The sequence below is a fragment of the Tubulanus polymorphus genome, chromosome 1 (assembly GCF_964204645.1).
Source record: "Tubulanus polymorphus chromosome 1, tnTubPoly1.2, whole genome shotgun sequence".
NCBI lineage: Eukaryota > Metazoa > Nemertea > Palaeonemertea > Tubulaniformes > Tubulanidae > Tubulanus > Tubulanus polymorphus.
In genome coordinates this window covers 9110721-9135628 of record NC_134025.1, presented here as the reverse complement: position 1 = coordinate 9135628, position 24908 = coordinate 9110721, and the positions used below count along the sequence as shown (strand labels likewise).

The 24908-nt window shown below is 36.9% G+C and overlaps 5 protein-coding genes across 7 annotated transcripts; 2 read left to right on the top strand and 3 right to left on the bottom strand.

The window, feature by feature from the left end:
• Positions 1-16: 16 nt before the first annotated feature.
• LOC141900669 (uncharacterized) lies at positions 17-1640 on the bottom strand. The gene is made up of 3 exons (XM_074787699.1): positions 1491-1640; positions 475-771; positions 17-258 (listed from the first exon to the last, which is right to left on the bottom strand). Exons 1-3 carry the CDS (start codon positions 1552-1554, stop codon positions 17-19), a joined length of 603 nt encoding a protein of 200 aa, XP_074643800.1. The 5' UTR covers positions 1555-1640.
• On the top strand, positions 1624-2715 carry LOC141904342 (uncharacterized). The gene is made up of 3 exons (XM_074792929.1): positions 1624-1835; positions 1913-2016; positions 2495-2715. The coding sequence occupies exons 1-3, from the start codon at positions 1778-1780 to the stop codon at positions 2699-2701; spliced, it is 369 nt and encodes a 122-aa protein (XP_074649030.1). The 5' UTR covers positions 1624-1777; the 3' UTR covers positions 2702-2715.
• Positions 2716-3536: 821 nt separating this feature from the next.
• On the bottom strand, positions 3537-6448 carry LOC141904331 (mitochondrial 2-oxodicarboxylate carrier-like). Its single transcript, XM_074792920.1, has 8 exons — positions 6286-6448; positions 5534-5666; positions 5298-5427; positions 5027-5137; positions 4634-4798; positions 4336-4517; positions 4140-4192; positions 3537-4036 (listed from the first exon to the last, which is right to left on the bottom strand). The coding sequence occupies exons 1-8, from the start codon at positions 6368-6370 to the stop codon at positions 3972-3974; spliced, it is 924 nt and encodes a 307-aa protein (XP_074649021.1). The 5' UTR covers positions 6371-6448; the 3' UTR covers positions 3537-3971.
• An 86-nt stretch (positions 6449-6534) lies between these two features.
• Positions 6535-8830, top strand: LOC141912815 (transmembrane protein 41A-like). Of its 2 annotated transcripts, none has more exons than XM_074804234.1 (6): positions 6535-6731; positions 6929-7063; positions 7135-7291; positions 7376-7537; positions 7710-7848; positions 8139-8830. In XM_074804234.1, the coding sequence occupies exons 2-6, from the start codon at positions 6963-6965 to the stop codon at positions 8342-8344; spliced, it is 765 nt and encodes a 254-aa protein (XP_074660335.1). In that variant the 5' UTR covers positions 6535-6731; positions 6929-6962; the 3' UTR covers positions 8345-8830. The 2 variants fall into 2 exon arrangements, with proteins under 2 accessions (XP_074660335.1, XP_074660326.1); XM_074804225.1 differs by having other exon boundaries at positions 6535-6735.
• Positions 8831-9015: 185 nt separating this feature from the next.
• On the bottom strand, positions 9016-24905 carry LOC141906074 (mitogen-activated protein kinase kinase kinase 13-A-like). 2 transcript variants are annotated; one of them, XM_074795255.1, is made up of 13 exons: positions 24842-24905; positions 17602-17790; positions 17019-17305; positions 16454-16637; positions 16184-16375; positions 15527-15685; positions 15275-15433; positions 15081-15189; positions 14770-14996; positions 14454-14591; positions 13379-14341; positions 12748-12982; positions 9016-12393 (listed from the first exon to the last, which is right to left on the bottom strand). In XM_074795255.1, the coding sequence occupies exons 2-13, from the start codon at positions 17769-17771 to the stop codon at positions 12274-12276; spliced, it is 2943 nt and encodes a 980-aa protein (XP_074651356.1). In that variant the 5' UTR covers positions 17772-17790; positions 24842-24905; the 3' UTR covers positions 9016-12273. The 2 variants fall into 2 exon arrangements, with proteins under 2 accessions (XP_074651356.1, XP_074651366.1); XM_074795265.1 differs by lacking the exon at positions 24842-24905 and adding an exon at positions 19908-19997.
• Positions 24906-24908: the final 3 nt, after the last annotated feature.

Here is a 24908-nt window from a genome sequence, read left to right as displayed (position 1 = left end):
CGTGAACTGTGTGAATCTATTTTTCTGGCTTGAAACTAAAATATGTCATTTTTTCCATCTGCATCATTCCTGGTTCGAGGTCACCATTACTAATAAGATCACATGTTTTTTCTTCTATATCCCATTGTCCAGCCGTACAAGATTGATACGCTTTGCATTCCATTGAACATTGTAAAAGAGAATCGACATTTGCCAGTGATTTTGATGGTGATTTCACAGCTTTGAATCCCTCGAAAATTTCAGCTTTCATCGGAGAATCTGAAACGCGTGAAAATATTTTGAAATAATGCACTGGCACAAATGGCGGAATACATTGTTTTCTGTCGACTTAAGAACCAGGATTGCTGAGCAATTCATTTTTTGCGCATGGCAATCAATGCCAGGAAAATGCACAAGGCGACTATTCAACGTCTTTTCGTCGATATGATCTAAAAATTGGAATCTATAAATCATAATAATCATAACCTAGCCTACCTACACACTCCCATTCTAGATGATGCAATACGAAGTCCGAATTATCGTCGCCCATCTTCGCCTTGCTGATTTCAAATTTTGATGGTGCCACTTTTTTATTGACACTGGACAAATTGCACAACGAATTGTTCTTGTTATAATCCGCCGAAAGACATTTAAAGGTTTCTTCGGTTAAACACGCAATTTCACATTGCTTTATGGTCATATCGTTATATCCCCGATCATTGTAATCAGAAATGAACCGGCCAGGGTAAACCGTCCATTTCAACCACAAACCAGGATCGCATTCTACCTGGGCTAGAAAAAACAAAACAAAATCGGTCTTTGATACGATGGGTTGTCATAAAATCATAATATTCCATCCTTTTTCTTTACCTTCTCCTGAACTATCGATGGGTATATAAAGAAGATAGCAAACAGTGAGGACAAACGATAGTTTAAACATAATGTCCAACCGAATCGCTCTTACATCAGTCACCAGATAAAGTGACTAATCACTGAACCAAATATATAAGTAGAAATCCCGGAAAAAAATAATTGGTTAATTAACATATATACAGACAAAAACTGAAGCATGAAATCCCCGTCGATTTAGTTTTAATTGGACAAACTGAGTTATTTTGGCCGGTGTATCATTGACACGTTGAAATTATTAACGATTTTTAGGTACTAAAGTGGTACCAGCATCGAGATCATTAACTTGATATAATGAATAAATAATGAAAATTCTCCTAATTTTAGAAATTAGAAATTATAGAAATATATTGACTAATATGATTACACTTTCACATTTAGAAACATTCTGCACCGCCAAGAGTGCCTAAGTCTGATAACGTTCGGGAACCAGTTCCACCAGTTGTGAGTTAGAGATAACTCTGAGTTGAAATCAGTTCATTTTCAATGAGTCCACTCTCAAAGAGTCAAATCTTAACTCAGAACTGTGGAACTGGGCCCAGGTTATTATTGTAAGGAACTGGTTGATCTTACCTACGAACAATTTTGCTCGTAGATCTTACGTGTGTCTATTCTGAATAAAGAAATACATTTTTTATTCACCCACTGTTCCATTGATACACGCATATAGAAATTGAAAACGAGTATTCATATACAGGCAGTACACAGAAAAGTTCATTGTATAAATCGTGAAAACATTTGGTGGTACTCTATATATATATATACACATATCAAGACGGCGGCGGTGACAGAGGCAAAATTGTATATATATATGATAATAATATTTGATAGCTTTGGAAATAAGTTAAAAATACTTGCGTACACAGATATTTAAGGAGGATTTGGTATCATGAATGAGAAATTGTTACTTATACGCTTGATATTTTTGTTTTCTCTTATATTATCAGGTACGTTTTAGAGTCAATGCTTTACCTAACCTTGTCAAATTGAGAAGCAATTACTGATTTTCTTTCGTTGTTTCCAGCTCATAGTGCAAATACCGTGATATGTCACCACAGACAATGTGTGAATAGCGCAACAAACTGTCTTCATTTAAATGCTAAAGTTTGCGAAGGTGTATTTTGTAAAGTAAGTTCATATTCACAAAACCTCTTACGTGCTAGCTTAGATACATAGATTTGTAATTAAATTGAAGATCTTCATGGTTTTGCTTCCTGGCCTATAGACTTCATTTTTAGGCTAAGGTGTCAATATAAGCGTTAGTATAATTGATTTGAAAATTACATAGAACCTTTCTTAGATTGATGGGTCCAGATATACATAAACCGCAATCATCAGAATTGTTCAAATAAAACTGCCAGGGCCTTATAAATCTATCATTTAGATATGAATTTCGAGGTAAAGTACTTTTGCGACATTTTGCGGGTCCAGTCATACCAATTTGTAGCCAATTTAGCAACGTGTGTACACTCAGATTTGGTCCGGTCCAAATCTAGACCGGACCAGGTACGGAACCATTTAAACCGGTTTAACTAGTTGTCGCGTGAACGCCGCTTATTTCATCACAAAATCATTCTTAAACTTTTTTTTTAAATTTTCGTTTCAGAAAGTAGTATCAAAAAATTCGACAACTCGAGTCCAAACCATGAATTACGGATGCGCTGTTGATTGCACGGAGGATACTACGTCCACATTCCAAAAGATCTACTGTTGTCAGGCTCAACTCTGCAATTACGCTGAACGGCGGCAATTTGCCATGATCTCCGCGCTTTTATCCGCCATGGCGGCGTATGCGTATATGACAGGAAATTAGAAGCACGATTGTTTCCAGAAATGATATGCCACTCTTCGCAGAAAAAAATCAAGAATCCAAAAATAATCAGGATCCAAAAAGCGACCGCCATTCTCTCAATTCAAAACACCGAACACGAAAGGACTTTTCAGAGTAAACAATTAACAAGTATCTATTCTAAGACATGTCGACGTAAATAGAAACAGCACCATCCATTTACAAATCTAGAAAACTATTATATATACCTTTTGATTTGCATATAAGAATACACTTGCATAATTAGCCATAATCTTCACTAGTCATGGTTTGTTTAGAAAATATAAATCGCGATATTTCAAATGTAACACATTGTCTTTTCATAGATCATGTCTCAAAAATAGATTTTCTAAAATGACTTACTGAAATAACGAAACATCGTGTAACCTAGGTAAAGTACATGCACATGTGGAGAGATCTAAAGCTAAGTACATCCTTCAATCAAGATTCAAACCGGATAGCTGCCCATGTAAAAAAGCATCAAGTTTGCTGGTTCTTTCTACAAGCAAGGAGAATATAGCATTGAAAGGGAATGTAGCAGCTGACTGGAAAACATTCCTACTGGCAAAAAATCTTGCTAAAACTAAATTCTAATTGCAATATACTACACCAGAATACTTCAGCTGATTCACTTAATTTGTAATACTGGCAATCTCATTTAGATTATTTTGTAAGCATATTGACAGATTCTTTATTGAGACTAAATGATTGAAATTAAAATGTATTTCTCTGATAGAATAATTTTCCCTATGGTCGAATATAAATACCTGTACTGTAACTAGAATTTGATTAAAGCACCATAGACCTTTTTTTCAGAAATTTCATTTAGGCTAGTCTAAATGGATTTTCTATTTAAAAACGATGTAAAACATTGTAGTATGAAACGTGTATAAAATAAAATCATGTATATGCATCTTGTGTTTGAAGTCCTTTAAATTATTGACTGGCACTGGTATTCAAGATCGGCATTTAATCTTGTTGATAAAATACACTGTAACTTGTGTTCATAATAACATAAGATGATATTGAACAATATCAAGGTCAATAAATAGCCTAGGACTAAATAAACGTGATAACGGTAAAATTTCAACAAATCATTACATTCTTTCAGACTCTGATATTGTTTGATTTTACCATAAGGAGGTATCTCAAAATTTTAAATTAGCCGTACATGTATGAACAACATTCTACAGTATAGAACAATTAGTTTTGTAAATAGACCTAATAGTTTCAACAGGATTAACTGGTAATTCCACTAGAGAAACTGCTTCTGCAAAAATCCGGAGACATTTTCGTAGACAATCAACATTATAGCTCCACCTATAAACAAACAAACCAAAAAAACAAACAAATATTCATGTACTCGATGTATTTTTTCAAATTGAATAAATAATTGAACTATTTTGGTATCTAGATAACCTACCGGGTCCTAGACGAAGCATTTTTGGTAAAAGTCCTTTGTATAAAGCCAGAAATCTATAAAAAGAATACAATTTTTTATCCTTTTTAGTTATAGTTTAGCCTATTTTGATATCAAAACAGATAAATACATGACTTTACATGAATTGTACACAGGGTAACAATTACATCAAGTTGGCCGATACCAAATCAAAACTCACCCTTCCTCTCGGAAAACTGTTCCGATAGTTTTAAAGCAATGTTGATATTTTCTAGAGCCAGTGACTGGTTGTGGACCCTGAATACGACTCTTCGCTACGTCGAACGGTATATTAATAACCGAAGCCAGCGATCCAGCTGCTAAACCGATAGCAAATCTACGCAAAAGATCCATGCTAGGGTCCTGGGAAGAAAAATCGATAAAAGATCAGTGTCGGCATATACCGGTATTTTTAACAACTTCAACATCTTGCAATTGAAGTTATACGATGAAAGACCTAGTCTTCTATTATAAATTACCTTGCTTTCTGGTATGTAACCTTTTACGGTATGATAGAAACCGAAATAGACCATATTCCATACACCGTGACGACCGAGTGTAGCGGGAAGTCCTAAGTTAATACCTCGCAAACCAAATCCCCGTTCACGCATAATTTCTCTTGCTGTTGACCAGGTGCTTTTTTGCTGTAGAATAAATGGCAGCATGATGTCAATTACTTGAATGAGGACGAGTTTTAGGAAAGTACACATCATAGAATTTAATACAGTACTGTAACGGCATAGTTTACAAAGTGAAAACTTAAGACGATACTATCATGATTCGAAAAGCTAATTTCCATTTGCTGCTTCAGCAAATGGTGATTCAAAGGTTTTAGATGTGGTGGGATGAAGAATTCTAGACCAAATTGATACCTGTTTCAAAGATACTCCGCGTTCTGCTTGTAGTTTCACTTTCACCACTTCAAATGGATTTATGACGACAGCTTCTGTAAGACCGGAACATAAGCCAGCTAACGAGAATGTCTTCAATGAAAAAACAATCACTTTTCGAATAATCAATTTTGGAATACCCAGTTCTGTAGCTGGCAATCAATGCGACGTTGAAAATGAACATAAAATGAACTAGGGTTTTGGGAATTTTCACCCAGATATCAAATTAAGACAAAGGCATCGATAGACATACCACTGGAGTAGCTGTAGCGTTCCCAAACATGAACAAATTTTTATACTGCTCAAAGGTAAAAAATTTTGTTGCTCGTTTCGGGGTTTCAGCGAGTAATGGAGGTAGAATTCCTTTGTAGAAAGAAAATGCCCTGTAATGAAATTAAATCACTGGCATTAGTCAATTGATCTATTCTATGTATCCAGCTTAAGCCAATTTTCAGTAGCTCTTCAACGAAATGAGCCAAAATAACTTACCCTTCAGTTTTATACATGCGCCGGAAACAATCAGCCAATGATTTATAACGATTTGGATCATCAGGCCCACGTTGTATCTGGAAGCGTGTCTTCACCAAATCTAACGGATGCATCAGAGACACTTCGACAAATCCTGTCAAATGATATGCAAACATTTTGATAATGATATCAAGATCACAGGGGCTTGTAAACTGGCTTGGATTTTACTTCTGGGTTGTTGATAATCTCACGAGAATGGCGCTAAATTCAAATTGCAAATAAATTCAAAACATCATGTTTTAAATTGTTTATCCACTATTAAGTGCTGTAGCTGGTTTTAGCAGCTGTTAAGGATCAGTATCAGGCGGATATGATGCTTGCTATATAAAAATAACCTAGTTATCTACATAAAAATTCCGTCCCACTCTAATCTCTCCCCTATATAGCACCCATATAGCGCCAAAATTAAGGTTGTTTTGGAATTTTGAGACGCGCCAAAACGAACTTTCAGAGAAAATTGGACGTTTTTTTTCGTTTTGGCGTTCTGGCGCCCTGATTTGCATACCAGAAATTTTTCGCGATGGCCCTTATCAGCCACCATAAATCATTGATGGTAAGCTTTTTATAATCGATGGGCTTATACTTGTGGTTTGTGAAAATATCCGATCGTGAAACTAAACCACAGACAGGTTACTGACTAATTTAGAATGAAAGGGGATTGACTCTGCTGAGTCTGAGAGAAAACCAGTCCAATAATGTAATTTTTTTCACACCTGCGCATCCCCCAGCGGCAAACTGCATGCCAGCCAATTTCACTTTCCTCACTGCTTCATCACCACTTTTCTGTTCTTCTGGCATTTTGACATTAAGAATACAATAGGGATTAGCCTAAGTTTTTGCAATCGTTCGTTCGGGAACTATCAAATTTTATTTCATTTCCGGGTTCGTGCCTGAAGCTAGCGCGAGGTGGCAGCACGAGCTACATATGAGAAGCTCTCCTTTATTGCGATATGTCCCTGCTTATTGTAGTGCCCACTCCCCTCTCTCTTTAGTAATCACTGGTAATGATAGTAGTAGTCCTGGTGCTTGGTATTAGACTTAAGAGAGATAAACTAAGTACCTAGTCCCATACCATCACATTCCCAAGCACTGCTACTGCACTGGTCACTGTTGTTAGTGAAAGACATCGAGACTAAGATACTTTTCTCCTACTACACTAGTAGGTAATTATCAGTAATTCCTAAATAGATGCACAGGGGCTCGTATCATAAGTTTGGGGGTGAACTGTAGCTTAGATCATCCAGTATCCCTGGTACTATATATATAAAAAGAACAACTTGTTCTTGTTTTTGAGATAATCTGGTAAATATTCGGGAAATATATACATTCATGAAAAGATGATACATTTATTTTCAGATTAATGACGGCTTGAGCCTATTTTGATTGGGTGATGAAGGCGTCGATACTGTGGTTACCTCTTATTTTCCTGAGCTTCACACTTTACTTATATTTACTATCTGCCAATTTCCCGACGTCGGATGGAGCTGAGCTGTAGGTAGCCTTACACATTGTACGTTTCAGTCAAATTTAAAAAATACAATGTATTTAATCGTGTATTGTAGGTTTAAGGTTTCATTTCCAAAGAATCTTGCCGATCTGAAGATACTCTCTGAATCTCTTGGAGAATACAAGACGGTCCATAGTGGCTATGTTTTAGCACTTTTCTGTAGCGCTTACTTATATAAGCAGAGTTTTGCTATACCGGGATCAGTTTTTATGGTGAGAGAAAAAATGTGATTTCCTCAAGACTGCATGTTTTTCAGAAGAACTGAATAATTCATTAATCTGAACTTTGTATCTTAGAATATTTTAGGTGGGGCGTTATTTGGAAGTCTATATAGTTTCCCTTTAGTGTGTTTTCTAACGGCAACTGGTGCGACATGCTGCTATGCAATGTCTCGGATGTTTGGCAAAGTTTACGTTATTAAATACTTTCCTAACAAAGTAAAACTACTACAGCAAAAGGTAGGAGGAGACTTTGGTATAGTAATATCCTGGGGCCAGTTGTAATGGTGGTCATCAGTGGGTTATCGAGGTGCAAAATGACTAGTAAAATTGAACTGATATGTCTCTTTGTGGTTCAGCCGACATCCGGCTGCTGGTGATTTTCTAACCTGTTGAGTCTCATGTTTTTCAGGTTGAAGAAAATTCTGATGGCTTATTCTTCTTCTTGTTGTTTCTCAGACTATTCCCAATGTCTCCAAACTGGTTCTTAAATGTCGCATCTCCCATACTCAATATTCCCATCCATCTGTTCTTTCTCTCTGTTTTAATCGGTGAGTTGAAAAAGGCAGTCTAAAATTTACAGCCTTTAGTAAAATATCATTCATTAGGCTATCTATTAATGGACAAGGGCAAATTTCTATCTTCTTGTGTTGCTTGCATACTCAATTGATGCCAAAGTAATCGGTGGTTCATTTGGTGAACTGCAGTAAGATTTACAATTAGTTCCAAAAGTAATGTACAGGGTAGACAGGCGACTGGCAGGTTCAACTTTTAAGCTCAGAAGAATAAGAAGCAAGATATACATTTTTTTAAGCCTTGTGTAACTATTGCTATCTTCTAGGTCTGATGCCGTATAACTTCATCTGCGTGCAAACTGGTGGTTTATTATCTGAAATTCAGTCCATCGATGATATATTCACGTCGTGGACCTTGTTCAAATTATTAGCTATAGCTCTCGTTGCATTAGTTCCGGGATTCGTGATGAAACGCTTCCGTAAATCACCGTCGAAGACTGGACATCCTGAACAGTTGCTCAAGAGGGCATGATGAAAAACAACGGCTTCTCGTACATTCTGCGAATATGTGATAGTTGTATATTGTTAGTATAGCAAATGATCTCAATTGTCTAAATGAATATCAGTGTGCAGTAGTAATGATTTAAATGAGTGTTAATGTAGTATATACATGTATGTAAATAGGTGTCGTATGCTTGTTTGTTTGATGTGATTAGTTTATCACCTAAAAAGCATAATCTCAGTATAATCTGATGGGAGTATGTACAATAATGGGGATATATGCATTAAGGTTGTATATAATTTAGGCAGCAAATTATGTACCATAGATCTGTGTATTTGAGGTATTATATAAAATGCACTTGTGGCTTGTGAATATCTTACAGTAAATAAATGCTCAGAAATGAAGCAGGGTTTGAATATCGGTTACGGGGCAGGTACCCAGGGCAGATCTAGTCATTTCTGATTTTATACCTAATCATGTTTTGATGAAAATAAAAAACAGTTTATGAAATTATTAAAGGTGAAAATGTGTGTCCAGTTTTCTTGAATGGAGATTGTCGAAATCTTGAGGAAAACGTTAATTATTCTCTTTCATCCAGAATGGTTGATCAGGGTCTCAGTGTAAACATTTGCAGTCGGAACAATCTGAACAGGATAGATTCTACCAATAAGAAAACAGGATTTAAACATAGATTTAGGATTTAAACATATTTATTTTTACATTTCATTAAATTACATTTTTAAAACTTATGTTTCTTTTAAGATGGCATTATGCAATTATATTTAACAGAAAAAATGTATCCAGGAGCCAATAAATAAATAATGAATCTAATCTACAAAAATCATAGACAATTACTCAATGAAATACCATTAAATACATGTAATAATTGGACGAATTACTGAGATAAATGAATAACATAATCCATAACAATACAATACTCTGTGATGAGAACTAACGATTTACTGTTTCAATTTGGACCACTCAATTTTCCAAAAAATTACATGACAATGTTATAACCCTTCTGAGATGGCGAACGATGTAATATGATGGTCAATGCATTACAAATTGACTGGAGCAAGATGACACCTTAAGTACAGTACGCCCCAAAATATTAAGTTCCTTAATACTTTATAAAACCACCTTCATTCGGTGTATGATTATTCTCTTCCAACAGATGAATAACTTAGCGTTTTATCTATGGATATACCAGTACTGATTTGCTAACAATCAATATGGTCAATAGAAGCAGGGGGTACCCCATTTCCCCGATCAAGAGTGCATTCAATGAGGGTTCAGCTCCAGAAGGGTTTAACATGTTCGTTCCATTTGTTTTCTAAAACAAACACTACTTTATAAAAGGATCTTTAAGATTTCACTTAGTAAGTAACTTTCACTTGGTTTGAATAACAGAAGAATAATAACTACTCTCACAGACTTTATACAATGATCAACAAACAAAAACATTGACAAACCATCCGGGGTACGCAAATCATAACTTAAAATATACAAAAACACACCAAATAAAATCTACAGTAATACATAACATCAAAAATTCATAGACTATGGTCTTTTTGAATTTTTGATAATATGATAATCATATAAATAATAATTTCACTTCAAGTTCTGTGAAATCTTCATACGATAACATATAAAATTCACAAAGAACAAACGCAGAATTAAAACTGAATCGCAGTCAGAGTAGTGCCAAATACTGTCTGTTTTTTTTTCTATACGTAACATTACATATTCATGAACGATTGCTTAAGCTGCTGACATGTTATCACTGAGCTATACACTGATGAGTTATATACGCTATGCTGAAAAATGTACGTGAGCAATAATCCAATCCTGAATACCAATAAACAAACAATGAATACGTTATACTAAAATTTGTGACGGAAGTTTCCATGAAAAATGTGACAAAAATGAGCATCACACATTTCAATCGACGTAGCCACACTTATAAATGGTCCATAAAAACCGGGGGAATGTTAAATCTATTACAAACTATAACCAAACCATGCCCAAAATATGCTAATGATTAACTTCACAACCAAAATATATCGATACTGCCTAGAATAAGCTGAATATAGGAACACAATTTTGAAAAGAGGAGGCTTGGGTTAGTCGGCGATCAAGCGTAGAACACAAGCATATCAATACATAGTAACTATAACTAAACGATATCAATAGACTTAAGACTCCATCAACAGTTCACACCACAATGAACAATTCTCATCGGATATCCATACGAATTCCACGCCATTAGCAGATAGTTATCCATTCAACGAAAAGATGGCACTCGGTGCCACTGAGGAGAACAGTCGTAGAGAATCGTTCACCGCGTGAACAAGAGTAAATTTGCGAATCGTTAACAATACACTTTTCATCATTCCAGAAAGTTATGAGAAGATCAACCAACACCAGTCAGAAATATGTTAGACAGTTAGTAACAATAATAGTAGTTTACAGGGATAATGTATAACAATGCCAGATATTGTAACTTTACAAAGTAACTCTAGCGTTTAAATATATAAACTAGATACAAGGTATATATTCGATATATAGATACTAAATATGTATGTATACATGTGTATATACAAGATAGGCTGAGAATTGCTAAGCCTAATTTTCCAAATGAAAATTGGTAGTACACTTATTTCTGCCCGACCCCCTTGCTGTTCAAAGGCCAGAATCAAAAGCACAAATGCGCAAAGCACATAGTCTAATGCGGCAATAGCAATAGCAATACTTGCTTCAGACAAAAAATAAAGATGTGTGAATATTCCAACTAGCCCCTTAATATACCTAGAAATGAGCAGGCTGTATCAGTGAGTGTTCATAAAAATGTTATTATACAAATTACAGGTACAAAAAAAGGAAGACCTTGGTGCAGCTGAGGTAAAATCTACAAGGGCCAATTAAAGTCGGAAGCATATAAGCCAATAGTGCAATGTACGATGACAATGCAATTCAACAGCTAACTAGCTCAAGTTATCCTATCATGCATATATCAAATTCTTCCACTTTCATCCCTCAGATACATACTGGCCTAGAAGCACCTAATTCCTACAGTTCGGTTACGTACAAAATAGTGAATGGATAAAAGCATGTGCGCATAATTTGAGTAATTACGAAATAAGCCATTACAACCGCCTTCGGGAATGGGATCTATCGACGCAAACCTCTGAAATAATAGTCCTTACAACTGGTAGTATTATTGATTGTACCTTACAGATGTTAACACGCGTAATTACAGGACAACAACGGACAAACTTTACTACAAGACACTGAATCGTCACGCGAAGGTTTTTTGAATTCTAGTTTAGAGTGAATAAGATTTACCAGTAGTTATGTTGTCATGCCTGAGGTATTTAACATATCATTATAATATTTATCATAGCTGCCTTCTGCAACAAAATCTATACACGTAAAACACACTTTTATAATACACAGTACCTAGTTTTGTAGTTGCATGATTAGAATTTTCACTTTGCTTAGAACTCTGAATAGATCGAATCATCATCATCTAATGAGATATTTCAATGACAAACAACTTAAGGCAGAAATCAATTCTGTTTTTACCTGTGAGATAGTTAGCCCCCTCCTGTTAGAAAAAACCCAAAGTTTGGTGTGTAATTTTGTGTTTTCCGATGATGCAATTTTACGAAGCAAAGCACCACTAGCTCAGGTTAAGTACGTCCAGTGCTTGTTGGGTGTTCGAAAGTACGAATACAGGCAGTGTCTACCTTAGATATATCCTCGAACACATTTTTTTAAGCTGAAGTGAAAGTTTACATTCATGATTCTAGAATCGAAATGAACAGCTTCCATTAATATGATACACAAAGTTCTCCGGCCACAGCATGCTTCGAATCAGTTTGCCCAGCATAGTCCATGACGTCCATTAAATCTCATAGTTTCAACTTTTACTTAACAGGAAACTATTCAATGTCATTTTAATTCCAGTCATTTCCATGAGCAACATGCACAGGTGTAACGTGTACGGTGCTTGCAACAGTCATATCAGAACAATCGTCTGACTCTGAATCAGATGTATCCGTTACTGTTACCTGCGTCTAGAAAAAAAAATTAAAAATTCAATTTACCCATATGCAGACCACTTAAGAAATACAGTACCGGCCATTAATAGCTCAGTCATTAAATGACCGGTTCTGGATAAAAAGAATATGCCTATCACTTCCTCAGACAAAATACGAGAAGTCCCTCGAAAACAAATGTATCTAGCTATCTACCCTTAGCCTTAGGAAATGAGCATGTATGGTGGCATAATATATATGATTATCTTATTTATCTTTTCACCAGGGAATCCAGATTTAATGACGGTAGGCTTCACTGGTAAACCCAGTTGTAGCTTTTGATTTCTCAGCATAGGCCTAATATATCTGTATTCTTTTTCAGCAGACGCTTACCTTAAGTATATGTTCAGGAGAGGTAACTTGAGTTTTCATGCGTTTAACAACCATTTCTTTGTCAGAAAGTCCATCGCTCATATTGTTAGTAAGATCAGCATGTAGTTTATCGGTACTGTTTGTCAGCGCATCTGGTGACTTCCTGCGCGTGGGTTCATCTGGAACTTCCTCCTCTTCCTCTGACAAAACCCCTTCTGAACTCATGAACGATACATTGCTGATCCTGTGCTGGCGGCTGGAACATAAACTTCTTAAATTCACTCTATATTGAGAGTCAATTCGATACTTTTCGATCACAGTCATTTATGGGTAATATATGCATACCACACCATTATGTATTATACAGCACTATTTGTCAGTAAGTATTGTCATTTCTAAATGAACCAACTCATTGACTTCAGGAACATACCCGAGTCATCATGAGTTTTTGACCCTTTAAGCTAAATGATCGAAATATAACTAACTAATTTGACTACAGATTGGTAGTTAAGATATTTGAGTTCAAACTTGAAGAGCTGGGTCAAAATAATCAAACTGGCCCCAGTTATACGGTCTTATATTTCACTCTTTTGACCCACAACTGTGGAAGTAGGTTTAACTTACAAAACACTAATGCTTAAAATATATGTACCTGGCTTCGTCGTCGCTGTCCTCCTCAACGGGTAGATCTTCTTCGTACCACGAATCAATTGATCTTCGACGTCGAATCTGAATCGCCGAACTCCTCCGATAACACGGCTCGCTATCGGTACTACTCATTCTATCGGGCGGCACCGGCGGTGGTATCCGCAACATCACCACGCGACCTTCGCTATCCGTACTGTCCATGCGCACGTGCGCAATTTTATTCGGCGTTTGCGACACACTGTTTTCGTTATCACTGATGCTGCGTTTCATCGCTTTATTCGTGGAATTGTTTAGAATAAGTTTCGAATCATCGTTTTCGGTTTGTTGTTGATTTTGTTGTTGTTTGATGGTCTCTTCGAGCACATTAATCAGCGTTCGCGGATCCAGGTTTTGATTCGTGTCTTTTTCGGCCTCCGCCGTCGTTTCTAGATTAGCGTTTTGATTCGACTCGTCGTCCTCGTTGATAATCCGTTTCAACGATTGATGAGTCGGACTGGAGCAGGCGCTGTCACAAACGTTGCTCTCCACGTCGGCGCTGATTCGACTCGAGCGCTTGCTGCTGCACGTAACGTCGCTGCAACTGCCGTCGCAGCCGAAACAAACGTCATTCAAATTGCGATGTTCCTCGCGTACGTGGAACTCGGTGCTGTTCTCGCGTATCGCCGTTCCCGGCCCGAGAAACTTGAACACAGTTGGAGATACGTATTTATCTTGATTCGACGTACCCGGTCTCTGTTCGAACTCTTTGTGGTGGCAATTCGGATGATGATGATGTCTTTCTCTAGGGCAAGTAGGGCTTTTAACTGGACTCGAGGTCGTTGATGATGAAGACCGGTTCTGTCGTCGTGCTCGGTGTTTTCTCATTCTTACTCGTGTCGGCGAAGGCTGTCCATCTTCGTTTACCACTACTGTAGGTGGTTCTTTGGTTGTCACGACTGGTGGTGGTTGTGGTGGTGGTCCATCAGGGCTGAAACATACAGTAAGCAAATGTGAGCATCGCATCAATACCGTGGTAAGATTCCTAATACTCAATACCGTGGTAAGATTCCTAATACTCTATCTGATATCAAATGATTTACCTAGTTCCAGTGTCTGAGGTTGACTTGTATGTTCGTTTCTTATTCAATTTCTCGATCTTTTCTTGAGCTTTAATAACAGGCTTCAAAATACTTGAAGAGGCTTTTTTCTTTTTATTAGCAGCTAAAGTTTGCTCCCGCCTGAAACAAAGAACAACAACAATATCTTCACCAGTTCCTAGAAAGAGGTTATTCTTTTACATTTGTCTAGGCTTTATAGCTCAACATGAAATGATAAATCAATGTTTCTTAAGAATATTTGGCTCTGAACAATATCCTATTATTAAGTATAGAAAATAAAATTTGCCAAAATACTTACCGAATGAGGTCCCGTTCCCGATGCTCCAGTTGTAACATACAGGCTGTGAGTTCCATGTAAAGATTATTTGCGCGTTCCAACTTGCGTTCGTAGTGATCGCGAACATCTTGAGCATGACGCAGTTCTTCACGTCTACGTTTGATGAGTTCTTCTTCTAGCTGAGGCATGTGATTACCTTCACTGCGAATTAACTGAAGCTGCTCTTTGATTTCCTCTTTCCATTCGACCTAAATAACCAAATATTATTACACACATTGAACAATCGAGAATCAAAAGTACCTATAGGCGTTTACGTAATGCAAATATTTAACCTGAAGTTTGAAGAATTCATCTTTCGGAATGTTTAGGAATTCAGGAGCTGCAATTTCTAGATGCATCAGAATTTGCCGGAATGAAGGACGATTCCGTGGCTTCGCATTCCTTCAATAAAACAATCGCAGCATTTACAACTTAATTTATTATCTCTCATACAGATATCTACTGTTTTATGCAACAGTTAACTCACCAGCACTGTCTCATCAGTAGTTTGAATCCTTCTGGTAGAGTTGTTGGAACAGGTAGGTGAAGACTGTTGCTACCTACTCCCCAAATAATAGCCGACGAATCCACATCTTTGTAAGGTATTTCACCAGTCATCAGCTCCCATAACACGACACCATAAGACCTAAAACCAGATTGAATTCAACTTTTTATATAATACGATGTACAACAATTTCAAAATCCATCGTTTCTTAAATGGCTTCGAGTTTCAACATACCAGATGTCGACTTTTTCTGAGCAAGGTTCGTTACGGATGACTTCCGGGGCCATCCACGCCACCGTGCCAGCAAACGACATCTTTGTACTCTTTTCATTCCATTCTCGGGATGTACCAAAATCTGAGATCTTCACACAATCATTCGACGCCACCAACACACTAGAAATATACATAGATATTAACAACACGACCGGGAATCATATATCACTCAGGGTCCCTACAGATCAGTCATTCCTGAATATAAGGAGTTTTCAAGGAGAAAATTTCAAATTGCAAGGAAGTGTCTGGATCACTTTCATATCCCAATTACAGAAGACTCCTCCTAAACTGGTACTGCTTATCTTGATCAACTGTCAATGCGGTGGTTTACAAGCAAATTCCTATCCTTTATATATTTCGATAACCGCTTAATTGGACAATAAATCTAGTCCTAACTGTGCTGATTTAGGCATAGTCCATTTACTGTACAACTTCAAAAATTTCTAATTGCCTTTTCTTAAAATTTAAGGAGTTTTGGGTATTTTGCTTAAATTAAAGGAGTTTCAAGCACCTTTTAAAGCATCTCCATTTGGAAGGAATTCTTAAGGAATCGAGGAGTCGTAGGGAACTCGTTACTGATATCGTTTCATTAATCAGTGCTCATCGATAATAACTTACTTCGGTGATTTCAGATCTCGATGAATGATTTTGTGATTATGTAGATAGTTCATACCGCATACGACCTGTCGACCCCAGTCCAGCAACAGTGCAGGCGGTATTTCCTTACCATCGCGGAGCACTTCATACAGCTGACCGTACGGACAATATTCCATTATGATACAATAACAAGGAGCTTGAGTACATACGCCTCTGTGAAAATAGACATACGATTGCGCGATTAGAATCGACAATAAAATAATGAACCACCTCGATCCAACCGATGCTTACTTGAAAGAGATAATGTTCGGGTGATTGAGCTTGCGTAAATGCCGTATGTCCGTTTCTTTCAGATCTCTGACTTTCTTCACGGCAACTTGAGTCGCGTTGAGCTTGCCCAAAAATACGGCACCCTGAGCTCCACTGCCCAACCATTCCAGATCGGTTATACTCTCGAACGGAATTTGCCAATCATCTGTAAAATACGAAATAATCGCATTAGGCAATGATTAGTAGTATGTACATAAAGTTGCTTGATAACTTGCTGAAGTATTTGAGCATCATATGAATAAAGGGTAAATGAAAAATATGAGTTTTACCTAATTAAGACTGTATGGTGCTGATTTTATAATTCTATAATCAACAGAATGTAAGTACACGGTAAACCTCGCCTTACTCGATATGGCCAATTCGGATTTTCGACTATCTGACAAAAAGGAAATCATTTTCCTCACTTCGTAATGTATGTTCCTATCCATAACTCATACTTCGCTTACCCCGACCCAATTTTGTCGGTTCCAGTCTGTCCGAGGTAGGCGATGTTTACTCGACCGGTTTCTGGGAATAACATACGAACCTTGCTCCTTTAATTCCGCTTGAGTCGCTTTGCCGATAATTGTCCAAACCGGCCTCAGACATCCCAACAATCCCTCGAAGAAGCCTCTCTGTCCGCCGGCTCTGTAGCCGATATCCAGCGTCTCGGAGCCGTTCTCCGACGTCGGACTGAGCGGATTCGATTGAGGTGATTGCGTAGTGTAAGTAGCAGTCCCGGAAGATGAAGCGGACGTACTCGCTTTCGTGCTACACGACACTGGATCGTTCGTGAGACTCATCTTGTCGATTTCCTGCTCTAAGCACAACATGCTACAAACGAACATAAAAACAACGGTATTTTAAGTTCAACGAGGCTTTATCAGGAAAGCAGTACCATCCTAACGATTTCACTGAGGAGGTTAATGGACCATTTTGGGCGATGAATCGTATAATTGGTTCCAATAATGTGCAAAGTCGATGGCAATTAAGAGATATTTAAGGCCCTAAAATTACCACTCATCACACCTCAGCTGTTTGGATAACACTAGATATGAATTCAGTATCGTTGAATAGGTTGAACAGCAATGACTAATATGAAGACGATAATAATTGTTATTAAGCAGTACCTGTTAGAGAAATCCTCAGCGTCCGTGCTACATGTCAGTATATTGAGGGTCGTCGGACTGTTGCGACTATTGATTGGTTCATCTTTTTTCGGAACGTTGAGGGCTTGGTTGCGCACGCTGATGCAGACGCTGCCCTCGCTGCGGATAGGTTTTGCCCGTTCTAGAGTCATGGCTATCTGTTAATCATCGCTGCAAAAAAAAATTGATGCCACAATTAAAGCGTATATCGGATAATACATACGATTGTCACACGCTGTCGGAAATAATGTGAAAACCACCATTTTGCTCCTCTCAAGTAACCATAGTTACTGGTGGGTAGGTAATTGTGAGCCATGCATTGCCACATACCAAATAGGAATTCATACATGTTCTGCTTTATATTACAAGTACATTCGCGCAGAAAAATGCCTCTTATTAAGAGCAATTTCTGTTACATGGAATTTCCTGATCTGTCAAGTTTTCTTAACGGTAATAATCTGGTATTCACACAACAACAAAAGCGACAAAAGTCATAGGCTACCGGGTTGGCCTGTAAATTTTTGTAATAATGTCAATATGTCGTTCTTTTATACATAAAACCTATTTTTATCTATAACAAACACCAAGGTGTTGTGGATAATCTAATGGAATTCCGACGCATTTTCAAGATATTTTCAAAGGTCAGCAAGGAAGATACAAGGCAAACTGTGACTGCGGTTGCAACCGTAAACAACTATTTTTTTCCGTCCGTATTGAATCATGAAATGTTAGTTATGAATCACTACTCGCTGCTAACTTTTCTTGTTCAAATCGATACACGCCAAGAGACAGAGACTATCAACTGAGCTGCTTCAAATATAACTATGACAATATCTCAGTGTCAACAGAATCTATCCGAATCTATAATTTATGAAATTCATTCCACATGCGACCGACAAATGTTGTAAAATCGACGAACGAATGCAAATTCTGTCATAGTCGAAATTCCATGAATATCTTAGCGAATATCTATGTTAAAACGGTAAATTCCTATATAATTAAACCAAATTAGCCCAGAAAAATACCTACTACATGTGTCCGGTTCCACTGAAAGCCGACAAGTCTTGCGAAATAATACAATGCGAACCAGTGTATTTAGAGTCACTGTTATTATTGAATACTAACAATATTCGAATAACGATTGTTTAACGGAGACTATTTTCGACCTAACAGCGACTATTTTCGACCTAACAACGGTAAATATTTAGATCTAGGCCAGCAGTAAAGAGGTGATGTCACCACCAAATTTAGACGAATTTTTTTTGTTCAGGGAGGCCAAACGGCTGTTGAAATTGAATACTGGTATATAATTATCATTGTTACATATATACACTACAAAAAAAAGATTTGACCTGAAAAAACAGCAGCAAATAGAGGCTAGTTAATGACAAGGAAATGAACTAAGTAAATAACACAGATAAACAGAAATCTAAGATAAATAGAACGCTATCACATTTCCGAATTTACAGAGTTCAACATTTTGAACCCGGCGATTTTGTGAAACACAAAAACGTAAATATTCATTGACAATCGCCGGTTTCATTATCTGGCCTCTCTCCAGATCAAGAGGGAAGAATTCGACCACCGATCGCGCAACTAAATCTGTACTTTGATTTGCGATTTCAAATTCGGTGGGTCTGTAAGAGACACCATATCAAACAAAAATCTACTGCAATCAAATAAATAACTCAGTCAATCCCTAACCTAAAATCAAAATAGGGATTGAACCTGAATGAATTCAACGTTGTGAACAACTGGTATATCGAAATCCAGGTTAGATCATCAGCACACTCACAAACGGTTCAACGAGATACACGATTCAATGCTAACGATTGAACATGTAAGGCAATTCTAAGAATCAGCGGCAGCGCTTGTTCAAGCCTGTGTCGAGTGTACTTGAGGTGTAGGAGTTCCTAGAACGACGAAATATCCTATACAGAAATCATATATAATCAGGGAGCTGGCGGTCTGACTTCCCTCAGCCAGGTATTCACATCGCTCACCGTAGCGTGGAATTGTTATTGAAGACTTTTCTCACATAGCAAATATCTCGAGGCCAAATTAATTAACATTAATAAATTGTGTTTAGTCAATTAAAATCACATATTTTCTAGACTGACGGATATCGAACTATGAGTAGACTTTTCAGTCGTTAAAAGCTGGCTCCATACCAAGAGAATAATCGTAAAGAATCAGCGTAAAATCAATGTTCGATACAGTCTCTAGTAGTGGTGTGTATAATCCCGATAAAATCAGTGCCTTAGACACTGCCCTATATCTATACCTACCCAGTACGAGCCATATGAAAAACTGCCAACTACTGAATCACACCGGCTACTAACTGAGGAGATTCGTAAAACATTACATGACAAACGAGAACTAACTACAGAGTAACGATTCATTCCTTCAGGAACGAATCGGGACAAATCAGAAAATGATTCATATCAAAATAGATCGACTAAAAATAGCATTTTCATGGAAATCTACATAAACAGTGTGACGTGATGCGCAGCGCAGTCTCCGGGTAGGCTTACTGAACACGCGCGGATAATGAATGATGCAGATGACGAAGTCGTCTCCATAGTAACCGTCTATCGATTATTCAACAACAGAACACGGTTGAGGATATCGGATACTAACTAGCGAGCGCGCTGCTGCAATGCCCCGGCTGGTCCATTCAGTATCCAGTAAAGAAGTACATCTACGATAAGAATCTACAACCCGAATACTGAATACCGATACGAATTTAATCCAACATGTGTTGATTCCGAAACGAGTTGTTGTTTGTGCAGCGACGAAAAGATGAACAACGATTTCCCGAAATTACACGGTTCCCCGTCGCGGGAAAGAAGATGCGACTGTTTCGATTAACCGACGCCGAAGCAGTTAATCTGTAACAAATCTCAGATTTGAATCGATTTCTCGGACAACCTAGCAAGACCGATAGCAATAAGATATCGATAGCAATCAATCGCTCGAATTGATCGAACGAAAAGACGATTAATTAGAATCTTGTTTTTCAATGATGACACGAAAACCAACTTGAAACCGTTATCCACGCTCGAAAAACATTTCGTATATATCTGCTTTACCCTTTCACTGCATCTACACTGCAGTGCGGTGTATAAATCGGTGATGGATTTTGCTAGTACACCACCGAACTGCGGTGTACTAGCAAAATCCTTCACCGTACTTCAGACCCCCTTTAGTGGCACCCCCGTTATTCAACACACTAGGGTGGAATTTTTCAAAATTTTCAAATCATCTCCAGCACCATAGGGTCAATCAGCACTGAAAGGGTTAATATTATCAACAATAAATAACATTATAAATGGTATATTAGTTCTTAATGCAGTAAAAACCCTTTAAATAATGTCTATATACAACGATACCTAGTATGCGTTATTTAAAAGGGGTTCTACGTGAGTCGGTTTTCATGCTACGTCACCAATAAAAAAATATCCATAAACAATTTTGGATATATTTCAAGACTCTCATCTATTTCATTTTTGAGAAATTTCAATAATAACTTTTGATTAATATATTCAAATCCATAATAACTTCATTGGTCCTTAAAATTCAATTCATGAAAAATGTATATTTTCACTATATTATTCATTGTCGATAATATTAAGCAATATATATATATATATATATATATATATATATATATATATATATATATATATATATATATATATATATATATATATATATAAAATATATATGTTCAAATTATATATATGTATGTATGTGTGTGTGTATATATATATATATATATATATATATATATATATATATATATATATATATATATATATATATATATATACACACACACATACATACATATATATAATTTGAACATATATATTTTATATATATATATATATATATATATATATATATATATATATATATATATATATATATATATATATATATATATATATATACACACACACACATACATACATATATATAATTTGAACATATTGTCGATTGAATCAATTTGATTTGCCCGGCAAGCAGACTCAATACTGATGACATATCTCAACCCATCGTAAAAAATGTGTAAGAATTAATTAATTAGAAAATATGAAATCTAAGTGATAACAAAATAGATGCCAATTTTCACATTTGTAATTGATATTTTGAGACGTCAATATCAATGATGTTATGCACATCGACTCTACATTAGCCCTAAAATAAATCAATATAAATCGATATATCTTTGTAGCGGTTTTTACGGCATAAAAAAATGAAGCCTGCGATTGGATTGAGTAGGCCTAATTGTCCCTATAGATCAGTTTTAATTAGAACCGGATTCCCCGATTTCACAATTCATTGAAACAAAAATATTATACATACATTCCCTAGTTGAATTAGAATTTTAATTAATAACTGGTGTATACATTGTTCTAGAAATTCTTCGACCAATGTCACTCTTTAAACTGTCTTCTTGTGTGTTGGCTTAACTTAGGGTAGAATTTACAAAAAGGACTACTACGCATAAATCTTCAGATATGACAATAGTAACAACATGTAGCCCTATTTGCAGATAGCGCGATAATAACTCAGGGTTTATGAATTATGCCGATATAAACACGATTCTCATCGCAACTATGAAATATGACTCGGCCAATGGAACATAGTCTCGACTAGCTGGGCGGTAAATTCTTCTAGACATCTCATTCCGTATCCGCACAGCGTAATGCATGACCCGGCAAGTTATAATCATGATATCGCCATGGTAACCAATACAATTGCCTGACATCTATAATACACACCAGCATCATCCAAATCGGTGGCCACAGCAGCAGCAGCAGCCTCATGAATTTTAAGATACCTGTCGCGCAATATGTCATATCACCAGCAGCACATACGTCAAGAGACGAATAATGAGAGACTGCCAGGATATTAGCAATCCTTGGCATCTGTTGATAGGCCTATATCATTTAGAAATGAATATTCAAACTCTATAGCGTTTTTTTTTCTTTCGTACAGGGAAATAAAATTCGATCACACTATAGGTAACCATCCTTACACTCAAAAGCCTAATCATGATTTGAATGGAATACGCCATCCGTGAATAGACACAGCCCATCCTTCTCTGAATTTTACTTTCACGTACAATTTCAAAACAATTATAATGGCATCATTGAAGCCATTATTTTGAGCAGATGGTTATGATAAAAAGAAAGTCTGCGAAGTTCACATGAAAACATGCCCCACCCTTGATAATATGAACCGGTTCAGAGCCAAAAATACGATGACTCACACGATGAGGCCCAGGTGAACCTTAATAATTGATCATCTCTCGTCTTAGATTGGAATATTTGGGTTATCACAATAACAATAGATAGAACAACTAGTTCTACACGAGAGGGCAATTGAAGATCAAATAAATTAAGTCATAAAAAAATATATATAGGCGTCTAGGTCTACTCATTTCACTGGACAAAACTAAATACAATAGAATATATACATGTGCCATAAAGCCTACTGGTATATGACACCAAGAGATGTAGATGTACGGAAAATCCAAGAAGAAACAGCAACTGAATATTGAGTCAGATCCTAGAAATAGACCCAGATATACCGGGGTATCCGCAAGTTTTGAAAAGCGAGACCATATGGAAACAAGTGCCATAAAGCCTACTGGTATATGACACCAAGAGATGTAGATGTACGGAAAATCCAAGAAGAAACAGCAACTGAATATTGAGTCAGATCCTAGAAATAGACCCAGATATACCGGGGTATCCGCAAGTTTTGAAAAGCGAGACCATATGGAAACAAGTGTTACATCGAACATAACAAGCGAATATAATCAGAATCAGTTTTCAAGTCTCGCCAAGCTCTAACCATTTTGGCTCCACAAGAACATAATCATTAGAGTCAATAGGTCTCAAGAGAAGTTGCAGTCTGTTATTATAAGATTTCTTATCGTACAAGTACAAGTCACCGTGTAAGCCCATCAGTAAGGGCCTACAGAATAGTGTGACCTGTAGGTCTAAGGTGATAGAATGGAGTGCACCTGCATGGTGGCGTGCTGGAACAGATGAAGAAAAAAAACATGAAAGCAAAAAATCTTAACGCACACCTGCGAAATGGAAAGATAACAACCATCTGTGGCTTACAGATTCCAGATGGGTAAACAGTTAAGATGATGGACAAGCTGCATCTTTCCTACAACTTTTATCACCTTATTCTCTGAGCATATTCTGCAAGTGATCATATCAAGACCTGCAAAGTAAATGGAGCTGATTACAACTGATACAGAATAGAAGTGCTCTAACCGCACTTCTCCAGCAGACCTGTCAAAATCAAACATGTGCTCCATTTTGTCGATCACTGAAATATTGTAGCCCTAGGCGTACCTCTTGTGGCTCAGGTCATGAAAGGTTATTTTCCATTTCATTTCAGATGGTGACCCTGATATCAGTATGCACAAACCTATCGGTATTAAATAATATTAACAAACTGATTCATGAATCTGTTACAGGGTATAGAATATTCTATTGCAACCACATTGGTAGGCCTATTAGATCTTAAGTCAAATGGATCTAGTATTGACAAAGACATTAAATGAAGGAGTTACTTTAGTGAATTAGCATTTTTGAATCTTAGAAAAGCCAGTGGTTATCAACATAGTTAATCGATCACTTAAGAAGAGCCTACCCAACACATTTAGGCTATCTAAAATGATAGCCATACGCTGAGTCTGATAATGAAGTCAAATAGGCATAAAAGCCAACACTGCTTTACCTTGCAAAACAACACTAGCGGATCACAACATGATGAACATGTGCTACATTAACACACGTCACAACACAAGCATTGTTTTTACCAACTATATACTGTCAAAAATGTATGACAATAATGTGATTGGAAGTGATAGGTCGAACTAAACTTTAAACTTTAGCCTGAAATTAATGTAGCCAGACTGACTGACAAATAGATGACACTCCTGTAGAGTGAACACTCATGTTATCAGTGTGTGGTCAGCGTACGCCAGTTGCAGTTCACCACCACACAGTTCAGTATAGTAAGTAGTACACACGACACACGCACAACAAACACCAACAACACACACGACACGTATTCAATTCATCAGCTTCATATTCAAAACCATGCATAATACCAATGCCATCGGCAGGGATGGTAAGACACATCGATAGTTTTCACGATTTACATAAATTTGAAGTGTTTTACTTACAATAACGCGTGATTTCGTTAATCTTATTTACTAAATTCCAAATCGCAACACACCAGAACAGGCAGCC